Consider the following 13,110-nt stretch of genomic DNA (forward strand, 5'->3'; position numbering starts at 1 on the left):
CCTAATACAAGATAGACACAAATTGTTACATTTTATTTTCCATTCTTCTTTAGACATGTTAAGGATTATTATTTTAAGGAATTCGGGATTGTGTTGAATTTTTTTTCAATTCAGTGCCATATGAAGGCTCAGAAAAGGGGTAAAGAACAAGAGCTTGACATTATGAACAAGCAGTACCAACAACTGGAAAGCCGTTTGGATGAGATACTTTCTAGAATTGCTAAAGAAACTGAAGAGATTAAGGACCTTGAACAACAGCTTACTGAAGGTAAGAATTTAAGTATGATTTAAGATATATCAGTTTCAGTATTAAGAAAAGAAAAATGACACCGACACAGGCATTAATCCAGATATTAGCTGAGTATGCTCCAGCTGTTAGGGAATATTTTCAGAGTACCCAAAAGTTTTTAATGAACTTCTACAAAATTTAATTTTGTGTTGATGTCCTAGTGAGTCAGGTCATTGGATTCAATAGATAAGAAGTCAATACGTAATCAGAATAAAGTCTGGGATCTGATTGTCTTCTTTCAAGGCATAATATTCTTTGAAGATCATAGAGCCCATTGACATCAGGGCATTCAGAGCATAGTTATATGGGGACTGTAGAAAGAATTTTTAGTATCTACTTTTGAAGTGCAAATTTGAACTGTGACCTTGCCATAATAGAGGAAGAGGAACATTTATCTGGTTTGTAGTGGTGAGAGCCTTGGCTTGGTGTAAAAGGACCCCAGTCCCTATTTTGCCATTATCACTGTGTGACTTGGGACAGATTATTTCTATCTTGATCATTAGTTGTTGGGAAGATTTAGAGAGTAACTAATTTATGGTTTGGTGGATTTTTTTAGTCTTTAGGTTACATGTTTATGGTGCCAATCTTTGATTAGTCTTGTATGTTGGGTGGTTTTGTTTTGTGTATCTAGCAGCAAGAACTCACAGTTTAGCTATATATTTTTCATTACTTAATTTGGAAATTATTACTTTAAGCCTTTTAGAGCATCGATTGAGCATTTTATAAGCAGTGCCCACTGAAATACTATTTTTTGGTATATCTGCTTAATTTTTGGTATACCTCCTGTACTTGGGACAATAAGGGGATAACAATCTTGAAATCTTGCAAAATACAGTAAGATAGTAGGAGCTAATCGAAAGCTTAGCTAAGAGTTTCATTCTTAGCTAGTAACAAATAACTAAGAAGACTAAATGCAATAGTTATTCATATACCTTGAAAGCATTTTCTTATATACATTATCACCTTCCATTTTTCCATCTTGCTTAGGCCAAATAGCAGCAAATGAAGCCCTGAAGAAGGACTTAGAAAGTGTCATTAGTGGACTACAAGAATACCTGGGGACTGTCAAAGGCCAGGCAACTCAGGCCCAGAATGAGTGCAGAAAACTACAGGATGAGAAAGAGATGTTGCTGCAGAGACTGATGAAGGTCGAGCAAGAGAGGGACCAACTGGAAATAGTTGCTATAGATGCAGAAAATATGAGAAAGGTATAATTTGTTTCTTTCTGCCTGTTTTCTTAGCCTTAGAAGTAGATGATTTCCAAGTTAAGTTAGCTAAGGAAGTTAGCAACTGTGCTGTTACAAGTGACAAAAAGTATTTAATACTAACTATGGAAGATTTTTTTTCCTTTAGCCATGATATACTTGGAGTCATTATTTTCCTTTACTAAGAAAAATAAGATTATTTTAGCTGAATTTTTATCCCAGAAAGGTGTTGGCATCAAATATCTCTAAAGAACATGAAATAGTAGCTATTAGAAATGCTGTATTAAATGTTCATATTTGATTATTTGTTAGCAAAATTAAAAACAACGTAATTTTTCTTATTGTTATTACTTCATCATTTTAACTTTACAGGTAACAAGACAGACACAGTGTTGTAAATTATACCCTTCCTTACTTGATTTGTTGTCCTTCATTTGGAGATTTCACTTGCTTGTTTTAATTGTTTGGTAAACTTTATCATGCTTAAGAACCCAGATTTCCAAATCTCATCCTCAATTGGGCTGGCTCTGGAAGTTTGAACCAATATATTTTAATATTATCAAGTTTCTCAGGCATATAAAAATATCAGATCACTAGGTACTCACAACTCAGTTTAAGAATGAAAACATTGCAAATACATTTGAAACCCTTTGTGTACTTCCTTGCAGAGGTGACAAATTGCATAATTTTAAGATTTACATACAAGATATAATAGTGTACATATTTTTTGGCCACTTCCTTTCTTCCTTCATATTTATGTTGTTGAGAATTATACACATTGATGCTTGTGGCTCTACTTCATTTATTTTTATTGATGTATATAGCAGCCCATTGTAGGTACGTACTACAAGTTTAAGTTTATTCATTCTCCTCTTGGGGGACATTTAAGTGGTTTCCAGTCTTTTTTGCTATTACAGTGTTGAGAGAAACATTCTTGCATACATCTTGAACATACATGTTCAGAGTAGAACTGTGAGTCAGAGAGTATGTTCTTCCTCAGCTTTACTAGATAACTGTCAAATTACTGTCCATAGTGATTCTGTCCATTTCCACTCCACCAGCAGTGTGAGGGCTAGCTCTACACCACATCCTTCCCAGCGCCTTAGTGGTGGCCAACTTTTATTTTCTAAATAATTCCAAACTTACAGGATTGTAAGAATAATATAGATAACTCACTATACCCTTCATTCACCATCACAAATTAATATTTTGTCACATTGCTTTCTCTCATATATAATTTTTACTTGATTTTATGTGCATTTTATATTTTTTTCTAGACATTGAGAATTAGTTGTAGATACAGTCCTCCTTAGCTCCTAAATATTTCAGCATGTTTCATGAAAACAAGAACATTTTCTAATATAAACATAATAATTACCAAATTCAGGAGACTTAATATTTTGTCAGACTTAATGTTTGCCAATCTGCTGAGTTTGAAATGGTGTCTTTCTATTATGAAAATTTTTACTCCTGAGGAAAGTTGAAAGGTGTTCAGTGGACAGCTGTATGCTCTCCTCGATTCAACAGATGTTTTGCTGTATTTGTGTTTTTTGTTTGGTTATTTGAAAGTTGCAGACATCATGATATCCTTTCAGTACACATCTTAAAAATAAGGACATTTTCCTACATCACTACAAATACCACTGTTACTCCTAGGAAAATTAGCAATAATTCTCTAGTGTCATCTAATATCTGAACCATTTTCAAATTTTGCCAGTTGTACCAAGAATGTCTTTTATAACGTGTATGTGTGGAGACCAGTCTAGTAGTCCTGTAGAGTGTCCCATATTCTAGCTTTATTTTATTGTTTCCTCATGGTTTAACTTGTTCCTTTATGCTCTGTATAAACTAGTTTCTTGTTTTAACTGCATTTTCCTCTGGTAACTGGAGAGATTGAGCACCTTCTATTTGTTTATTTGCCATTCAGCTTTCTTAGAATTCTTTAAATCTCTTCTTTGAATCAGAACTCCCTGTTCATATTCTCTGCCTGTTTTTCTGTTGCACTGTCTTTTTCTTAATAGTTTTTAGAAATTATTTATGTATTCTGGGTATTACTCTTTTGTTGGTTATATGTGGAATTTATATTTTGAACAAGCAATCCCAATGAGTCAGATGCCTGGTGGTCTTGAGACCACCTGGGGAGAAACTCTTCTATAGAAGTTCTCATCATAGGATCCTTCTCTTTAATCCAGAATAGTTTGATCTCATTTTTCAAATTCCCAAATGAATAAATGAAATCTGTAATGTTTAACCATACCAGATAGGCTAAAATGAATCAGAACTGTGGTATGCTTATCAATACATACTTTTATGCTTGCTTACACTTAAGTTACTTTATCCTTAATATTAGCACTAGCCCCTCTTTGTCCTTCTAATAAGTGAACATACTGTGGTTTAATAGAAAGCGTGTGGACTTTTGAGTCCAAGATTTGGTTCATATCCTGTGTTTTGTTTTTTTTGCTACAGCCCTGTGAAATTTACTTATGTGTTCATTTTCCAGTTCCTCATCTGTAAAACAGAGATATTACCTTGCTTTATACATTTATTGTGAAGATGCAATGAAGTAATGAATGTGAAAATGTCTATTGAAATGTCTGATAGAAAGTGTGCCTTAAACTTTCTCCTCCTTTTTATTTCTTCTTACATATTCAGACACATTTAAAATATCACACCACTGGTTACTTTGGAAAGCATGTTGGTGACTTACTGATTTTTCTAATTACATTTAGCCAGGATTTTTTTTTTTCCCCACCTGGATATGCACAGCCTGCATTTTCATCATATTGCTAGTGGAGATTTTGTGTGCTGGACCAGAATTGGTGGGCCAGCATTTGGGTTCATAGTGCTCAGGTTACTTATAAAGACTTGTAGTTGCTTAAGCAACACAGTGAGGGTTCTGTACAGTTAAACATACACTGAATCCTTCCAGGAGCTTGCAGAACTAGAGAGTGCCCTCCAGGAACAGCATGAGGTGAATGCATCCCTACAGCAGACCCAGGGAGATCACAGTGCCTATGAGGCTGAGCTAGAGGCTCAGCTAAAATTACGAGATGCTGAAGCCAACCAGCTCAAGGAAGAGTTGGAAAAACGCACACGGTTCAGCCAGGTAAGTAGGAGCATAAAGTCATCTAGAACCAAGTAGCCTGTGATCTTAATATATTAATGTAAGATTAAGCACATGTTAATACATTGTATGTGGAATGATGGGAAAGAGCACAAATTTGGAGTCAAACATTCTGAGTTCAAATATTACCTCTGTGTGAACATGGATACCTTCATGGCTCTGAGCCTCAGAAAAATGCTTCCTTATAAAAAAAATAGGTTATGGTAAGGAAAACAGTAATGGATAAGGATAATGAGCATAAAAGCACCTGGCAGTTGGCATTCTATGAGTTCTAGGTTTTCTTTCTCAAAACAGCTTTAAGAGACCACTTTTAAGTTAATGTTAAATTTTATTTTGCTACTTTCTATTTTGATTTGATGAAATATCCACTAGTTTAAGTTATGCATGTGAATTAGATATATAATTATTCATCAAGTAAGCACTTACTGATTGGCCACTGAGGGCCAGTTGTTATGGGTGCTTCAGTGAACAGCACAGACATGGTCAGTGTCTCTGTGGAGTTAACAGTCCAGTAGGTGAAACAGGTGTGGGAGAAAAAAAGAGATAGGGTTCTGAGGCAGGGGAGGGGTGGTCAGGGAAGATGTAACGTTTCTGCCCAGAAGAAATGATGTTCAGCTGAGACTTGAAGGATGAGTTGGATTTGGCCATGCAGAGGGAGCAGGAGTGAAGGGGGTAGGGGTAAGGATGAGTGTTCTAGGTAGAGAGACAAGAAGAGAATGTGTACATTTGTCATGCTGAAAGTATGCCTCCAGTATGCCAGGAGTAAGGAGAAGAGTAGAGAAAGTCAGGGAGGCAGACAGAGGCTAGTTATAGTATATTTTTTATCAGATTAAAAATATAATTTTGTTTAGCAGTTAGCCAAATGGGTTGCATCTTCGTCCAGGAAGTTCCTGTGACTTTGCCTTTCTGCCTAAAGAAAATCTGGGTTCAGGACTCTACTTTGGTTTTCCTGTAGCCGGTGCCTAGTCAAAGCTTGGTATCAGGGCATAATGATCATCTGTTTAGATCGTCTGTCCCCCACTAGCACAGTGTATGACCAGACCCTATATGTCCATTTCTGCTTTCTTAGTGCCTGGCAAATGAGAGGGGTCATTATGTACTTACTGGATGAAAGAGAAATAAAGTAAGATAGTTTGAATCCCAGGAATGCATGTAGAATAGCACTCATGTAATTAGAAAAGAAATAGAAATAAGTCTTACTTATTATGGTAGTTATGTTAATTTACATTCCTTTACTTATGAACTTATGAGATATCAAATGACCACTTGCAATTGTCTGGATTATATTTCTCAAAGAGTACCAAGTTTTACAAAACTACAGTTGAGAAGATCAGAATGTAGAAAATAGGAGGTTGGGGAAAACAATTAAAATAATAAATACAGATATTTAAATAATAGTAAATAAAATTTCTAGATGGCATCTTCTTTCAAACAAATCCTCTTTTAAAAGTTTTCAAGCCAGTCTTCACTAGCTTGAAATCCATTGTCCTTTTTTTTTCCCATATGCTTTGACAAAAATATAACATCTTGACCTTTTTATAAATTCACTTGGTATTGAAAGGAACACTCCCTTCCTTGGCATCAGGACCATCAGAATTCATCTTCAAACCACATATTGAGAGTATGGAACAGAACAGATCTCTGGTATACTTTAGTTATATAAAATGATTTGTAATGCTTGTTAAATGAAGGTTCCTGGACCACTGCCCCTTAGAAATTCTGAGTCAAATCTAGGATGGAGTCTAGGCATTTGCATTTTTAATAGGCACACCCAGTGATCTTGATGCATGTATTTGAGGACTACAGTTTGAGAAATACTGGTCTAAGGGAAAGGGGAGCAATAATTGATGAATCACTCAGAGATTTTATTTTTATTTTTATTTTTTACAAACTAGAGATATAAACCTCTGTTCCACAACTTTGTTATAATTCACTTTCTAGTAAGACATGTTCTGGGGCCGTAGTTCAAAACACTGGGAAAGCTAGATGCTGGGTGTCTTCCAGACAGGAGCAAAGATGTGGTCTCTCCAGGGCTGAATGCATTCCTGGAGCTTTCAGGTAGCGTGAACCAGATGCACCAGTATCGTCCAACCCATTTTATTTAGTCACCTCCTTTTTGGGGGCCATTAGTCCTCATGTCATACCAAATTTTCACTAGAGTCTCCCTATTCTTCCTAATAAGTTCATGACCTGATGTAATATACCATATTCCAAAGACAGCTCCCCCAAGATCACAGAGATTTTAAAGGGAGGTATTTGGACCTACACCTAGAGATTCTGATTTGATATATCTAGGCTGAGCTGATTATGATGCTTACTTTTCCCTAAGTATTACTAGTTGAAGGAGGCATGTGAAAAAAACTACCTAGAGCTTTTAAATTTGGCCATACAAAAATAAAACTGAGTTATTGTAAAGCCATAGTTAGCAAGGGACTGTGTATATTAAATTTTTTATGCCTTTTTAGATCATAAATTATTGCTATTTTACACTTTCCTATCCTTCTTTCCTGTGGCAATAGTTAGAACAATCAGCTCTTCAAGCAGAACTTGAAAAGGAAAAACAAGCCATCAAGAATGCCCTTGGAAAAGCACAGGTCTCAGAAGAGAAGGCACAAGAAAATAGTGAGCTCCAAATGCAACTTAAACAGCTGCAGGTAGAGACTTGTTGGTTCATAATATATTCTTATGTAGGTTACCCAAAGATGTTGCTCTTTAGTCAGACACTCAATAACCTGCTCAAACATGTAGTAAGCAACCTGAATTATTAGAAGAAAGGAATTCTGGGTGGGATGGTATCTTAGCGTCTGTTCCTTTGTGGGCCCATCATTTTAAGATTAGTAATGTGCGTATCTTTTGTGTTGTTCTGATGGTGCAAAGAGATGGAGGCAGTGTGAATAGTAATAAACAGAGAATACTATGTAAACTCGGGGGTGAAAGCAATGCCTTGCATTTCTCCTAGATTGCAGATTTGTCATCAGACTGAGCTAAAATTATCAGGTTGGTGCATTCTTCTTCAACTGAAATGTCTTTGTAATTACCCAGGAATTTAACTAGAGTGGGTTGTAGAACTTCTGAACTGTAAACAATTTTCACAATTCTCTCCTCAGAAAGGGTGCTATTTAAAATGCTGTCATTTAACATTTGTGGGAGTTTTCTTTGGCAGAATATTTTTATAGCTATTGTCACAGTAATCTGCCAAAAAAAAGACTGCAGGAAAAGCAGGTGGACAGGATTTTCCAGCTAATTAAACTCTCTCAGAGAACACAGATGTGTGAACAAACGAGTACCTGTATCAACACTCAGGTCTCCAGATTGTGAGGTCAGGGGCCACTTGGCTGACTGAGGTGACAACTGTTACATTTCACCAGAAATAAAAGGGCAGAGTTGCTCTGGTTTGGGTAAGGCTTCCAGAAAGCTGTGCAGAGAAGTTTGTGATAAATAAGACTAAGTTTACCCAATTCTCTCTCTTTCCTTCCAACACCTTGATTATTTTTTCTCCTCAGAGTTTAAGGACATCTAATAACCTGTAATTTAATTTTTACTGCATCAGTTCAATTCCTGAAGCAAATGTCATTAAAAATGTACATGTTTTCCATTATTGTGTGTGCGTGTGCATTGGGTATTCACTAGATTATTATTTTTTATTTTTACTATAGAAATCTTTAGGTAATCACAAAAATATAATGGTCTTCTGTCCTTTCGTATGCCCAGCTTAAAAAGAATTATCAATATTCTGCCATTCTTGTTTCTGTTAGTCCACTTTTTTTTTTTTTCTGGAATATTTTAAAGAAAATCTCTTATATCTTTATTTCACCCATAAATAGTTCAGTATTCATATTCTAAAAAACAGATTAAAATATATTCTTCTGGAGCTTTTTCCTCCAAGGGAGAAACTGAAGTCATCATTCCAGAATGCTGGCCTAGGTCCTTGGCCTACTAGCTCCTGATACAAAGTACAAGTCAAACTCACTCTACATTTGTCTTTGTCAGAAATCACTTAGTTGTGATGAAATGAAACCTACTAACACAAGCTAAGGAAAGGAGACAGCTTGCTAGGAACCAAAGCTCCTCTCTATCAGTTTTTTCAGGGGCTACACTGCTTTCTTGTTTTCTCTTTCTCTATCTCTCTGGGCATTGTTTTTGGCCCAGCATGGACCCCACCCTGAGCTGACATATCTTTATGATCCAGCTTTTATGCAGACTTGTTGTACTGGATCTTGGTTCAAATTTTGAAGAGAGTGAGAATTTGTTTTCTGGTCAGTCAGTGGAGAGTGGCTGGCCTTGGGTTAGATCACCTGTGGCCAGATTAGACTAGTACAAAATTGGCACTTCAGGGCAATGGGCAGGACAGTTTACATATAAGAAACTCCAGATGGGACAGGCAGTTAGCATGTTCGTTGCAATTCTAAATTCTCCATTTTAGTTAATAGTAGTTCACTAGTTTGAAGTAAATTAATCATTCAGGTATTCAAGGAAATGTAATCAATAGCTAAGGTTGTAGAACTGTTTTTCATTACAATTTAGAGTGGTTTTGGCAGTTTCTTTTTACTTGGAAGAGGCCATATCTGAATTTAATTCTGGGGTCTAGATGTGTTCATTGGTTTGTTAGTAGTGAAACTATGCTGACATAACAGATACTCCCACAGAGAATTATAAGCTTGGAGAAGCTTTGGTATTAGATATTCCATTTTTCAGTTTCTTGGCAGATAGAGAATTGAATATTATGGGAAAGTGTTTTTTATTTTTATTTTTTAACTTTAAATTATGGACATTTTAAGCATATACAAAAATAGAATACTAAAATGAGTCCTCCTGTATGTATCACCCATCTTCAACGACTATCAACACATGACCAATCTTTTTTCATCTGTAATGCCCTCCACACCCCACCCTTTGCACGTATTCACTCACTGATTATTTCTAAGTAAGTCTATAACATCTTATTTTATCTGTAAATACTGTATGGTTATATCTATCTATAAAAAGGGGCTTTAAATAGTGACTGCACTGGAGGGGGTTGAGGATTTAATAAAATGGGTAAATGTTGAACCACTGTGTTGTACATTTGAAACCAACATAAGATTGTCTATCAATGATACTTTAATTTTTTTAAAAGCCTCTAAAACATGAACACAGATGCCATTTTTTTATCTTAAAATTATAGTAATCCCTTAATATCCTCAAATACCTTGCCAGTATTCAAATTTGTCAAATTATCTCATAGAATTTTTGAAAGTGTTTTGTTGGAATCAGGATCCAAATAAGGTGCACATATTGCATTTGGTTGACTTTATTCTTAAGTTTCTTTTAGTATATAGGTTTCCTCTTTTTTCTCCTTTGTTATGTGTTAAAGTTCTACAGGACAGGTCTTTGTCATGTAGAATTTCCTATATTCTAGATTTTGCTGGTTGTATCCCCATGGTATTGATTAACTTGTTCTTTTGTTACATATAGAGGCTTATTTAGATTCAAGTTAATTACTTTCTGGCAAAAGATATTCATAGTTATGTTCATAAGTACTTTGTTTGCATCAGATCAGGAAATATAATGCTTGGTTGTATCTAAAAGATGACTGTGGATTGATCAGAAGATTCAGATATTGTCAGCTTGAGTGGAAAGGATTTTTAAAACTTTGGTAAATAAAGTTGAATATAATTATCATATGATAGTAATGCAAGATGTGTATGTCTGTGTGGGGGTACTTCTTGTCTTGGTAACTTCTACCTCCCCATTTCACCACCCTCTATAGGATGACAATAACCTATTAAAACAACAACTTAAGGATTTCCAGAATCACCTTAACCATGTAGTTGATGGTTTGATTCATCCAGAAGAAGTGGCAGCTCGTGTGGATGAGCTAAGGAAAAAACTGAAGTCAGGAGCTAGGGAAATGAGGTAATAGAAAATCAAGACCTCCAAGTATAGAGTACACCACTTTGTAACTGAGATTCAGTGATGAATTCACCTTTCCTAGTATTGTTAATGGCTGATTTCTTTTGTAAGGCTTCCCTTACCATATTTCCATGATTGAGACACAAGATTGCTTAATTCAAGTTGCCTGTCACTGATTTTTTTTTTTTACATTTTAAATCTCTTTCCTTTTTAGTATTATTTAATTTAAAAAGCAAGTTTTTAGAGTAACTCTTTCTTGAAAGATCATTGCATATAGTCAAAAAGTAGGGCTACACATCTTACTACACCAATAGATAGTGACTGCAATGGGGTTTCGGGGGACAGGATAACATGGGTGAATATTGAAACCACAATGTTGCTCATGTGAAACCTTCATAAGATTGTATATCAGTGATACCTTAATTAAAAAAAAATACCTACCCTTACTTTGTGCATGGCATACAGGTATTTTCTATTATATTCTGTTTCATTTAAAATTAAGAATGCTGGCTGAGACCCAATAAAATTTTAAAAGTTGGGTTACATTATACATTTTAAATAGAAAACAAATATCAAAAGAAAACTGTGGCTAATTTAAATATATGAAATGGACATATAATCTTGGAGCAACATTGTTAGCCTGAAGGGAGCCTCTTGGTTCAGAGTGACAGCAATCACTTAATAAAACAACCATTTGCACTGAGGGATGCTAAATTGTAGATTGACACCAGTCCCAGTTCATACAGTGATTTTTACTCCTGCACTAATGTTAACAGCATGTTTGCACCCAGCAGCCAGCATCAAAAATATAATGTCACATTTATACCATCTTCTTTCACCCTTTTAGCAGAATTCATAATCCTTCAGATGTCTTAGGAAAAAGTCTTGCTGATTTGCAGAAACAATTCAGTGAAATCCTTGCACATTCCCAGTGGGAGAAAGAAGAAGCACAAGTGAGAGAGAGAAAACTCCAAGAAGAAATGGCTCTGCAGCAAGAGAAACTGGCAAATGGACAAGAAGAGTTCAGGCAGGCCTGTGAGAGAGCCCTTGAAGCAAGAGTAAGGAAAGGGCAAGAGGCAGCTGGAGGGAAGTGTTTGGCCAATATTCATGTTTTTCAACAAATTATAATGCGTCCTTTATCATGTGAATACTGTATAATGTTATTATTTTCACTCATAACACTCAAGCTGGGTATGACTGAAAACCAACCCTAAATATGGTTATTGTTTCAAAGTAAAGCTTCTTTGTGATGCTTTGTTTTCCTTGTGTTGGAAGCAAATGAGAAATTTGTTTTAACATGTAGGTAAATAATACCATATTGCTAGAGTAGAGTGTGGTGCCAGAATTTGATTTTTGGATTTAATTATTTTAATGAGGTGGCAAACATTAAAATGGATTCTAGAAAATATTCAAGATAAAACCATCCCCTATAACTCGTTAGTATAAGATTTCATTACACTCTAGTTAAAAGAAGTGTAATTCTCTAAAAAGTTTTTATTTTGCTTAAAAATCATCTTTGAAACTTGATTTCCTCACAGAGTAATTTTGATAAGAGGCAACGTGAAGCAAGAATCCAGGAGCTGGAGAATGAAATTCACTATTTGCAAGATAATCTAAAAAGCATGGAGGAAATCCAAGGCCTTACAGATCTCCAACTTCAGGAAGCTGATGAAGAGAAAGAACGAATTCTGGCCCAACTCCAAGAATTAGAGAAAAAGGTAGGGAAGACTGGGAAAGTGAGACACTTGAGTCCCTGCTACCTGGGTCCTGTCCTCAGTGACCAGGCCAGCTGACCTGAGAAGGCTGTGATCCACCGCTGCATTGCTGGCTTGGAGGTGAACCTGACCTAGGGGAAACCCAGATACATGTTATCAAATCCAGGGCCTGTGACAAAGGAGCCGTGATAGATGAAGACAAAAAGGATTGGGAACTTAAGGAGTCACTTTAGTTACTTAAATGCTGTTGGAAAGAGTTTGCCTCCTTGAGAAACCCCTTGCCCAATGGACACATCTGTGGAAAATTGCTTTTAAACTCCTCATCTTCCTTTCTAATGCACTGGCCTCTCTTTGAGCTTCTCCATCCCACGTTGACTACCTATTCCCATTGTCATATCCTAGATCTTGTCCAATTCAGAAATTGTACCCACCACGTCTGAAATCAGAGAATGAAGCATCCCGCTCTGATCATAAGCTCTTACCCTGGTAGCCCCCCCATGCTGATGATTTCTGACTTTATGGAGAACCCTAGTTCATTAGCACCCCCCCCTTTTCTGTCTGTTAGCCTTCCTGTCTTTACTTTCCTCCTTACCTAACTTAAATTCCATGATCTACCACTCTAACCATTTTTGCAAATATCGTCAAATTCCTGGCCCTTTTCTTCTGTCTTACTTCCCTGACAAAACTGCAGCATCTGCTTTATGTGAGCTTGTAGCCATGCTAAGTATTCCCGAAGAAAGAAATCACCCATCCAGGCATAGTAGTATCACTGTAAATTCTTGGTCACTAACTTCAAATAGAACGTTTCCCTTCTCTCTGGTATGCTTAGTCTCCCATGCCTCACACCTACCCTCTCCCTTCTCCCAGCCTCAGTGAATGACTTGC

The 13,110-nt window shown here is 36.1% G+C and overlaps 1 protein-coding gene across 12 annotated transcripts in view; it reads left to right on the forward strand.

The window, feature by feature from the left end:
- CNTRL (centriolin) overlaps positions 1-13,110 on the forward strand; it is an 85,360-nt gene that overhangs the window by 33,847 nt on the left and 38,403 nt on the right. For 9 of the 12 annotated variants that reach the window (XR_005030806.2, XR_008996622.1, XM_036915472.2 and 6 more), the window contains 7 exons: positions 115-268; positions 1,277-1,497; positions 4,424-4,600; positions 7,138-7,272; positions 10,368-10,513; positions 11,358-11,568; positions 12,049-12,228. Coding sequence is in view for 10 of the 12 variants with exons in the window: in XM_036915472.2 (XP_036771367.2) it covers positions 115-268; positions 1,277-1,497; positions 4,424-4,600; positions 7,138-7,272; positions 10,368-10,513; positions 11,358-11,568; positions 12,049-12,228 (1,224 nt within the window). In the remaining 2 variants the exon portion in view is untranslated. The remainder of the gene's footprint in view (positions 1-114; positions 269-1,276; positions 1,498-4,423; positions 4,601-7,137; positions 7,273-10,367; positions 10,514-11,357; positions 11,569-12,048; positions 12,229-13,110) is intronic. The other 3 variants (XM_036915474.2, XM_036915478.2, XM_057498983.1) reach the window with 1 other exon arrangement.

This window comes from Manis pentadactyla, chromosome 3 (assembly GCF_030020395.1).
Source record: "Manis pentadactyla isolate mManPen7 chromosome 3, mManPen7.hap1, whole genome shotgun sequence".
Lineage (NCBI taxonomy): Eukaryota > Metazoa > Chordata > Mammalia > Pholidota > Manidae > Manis > Manis pentadactyla.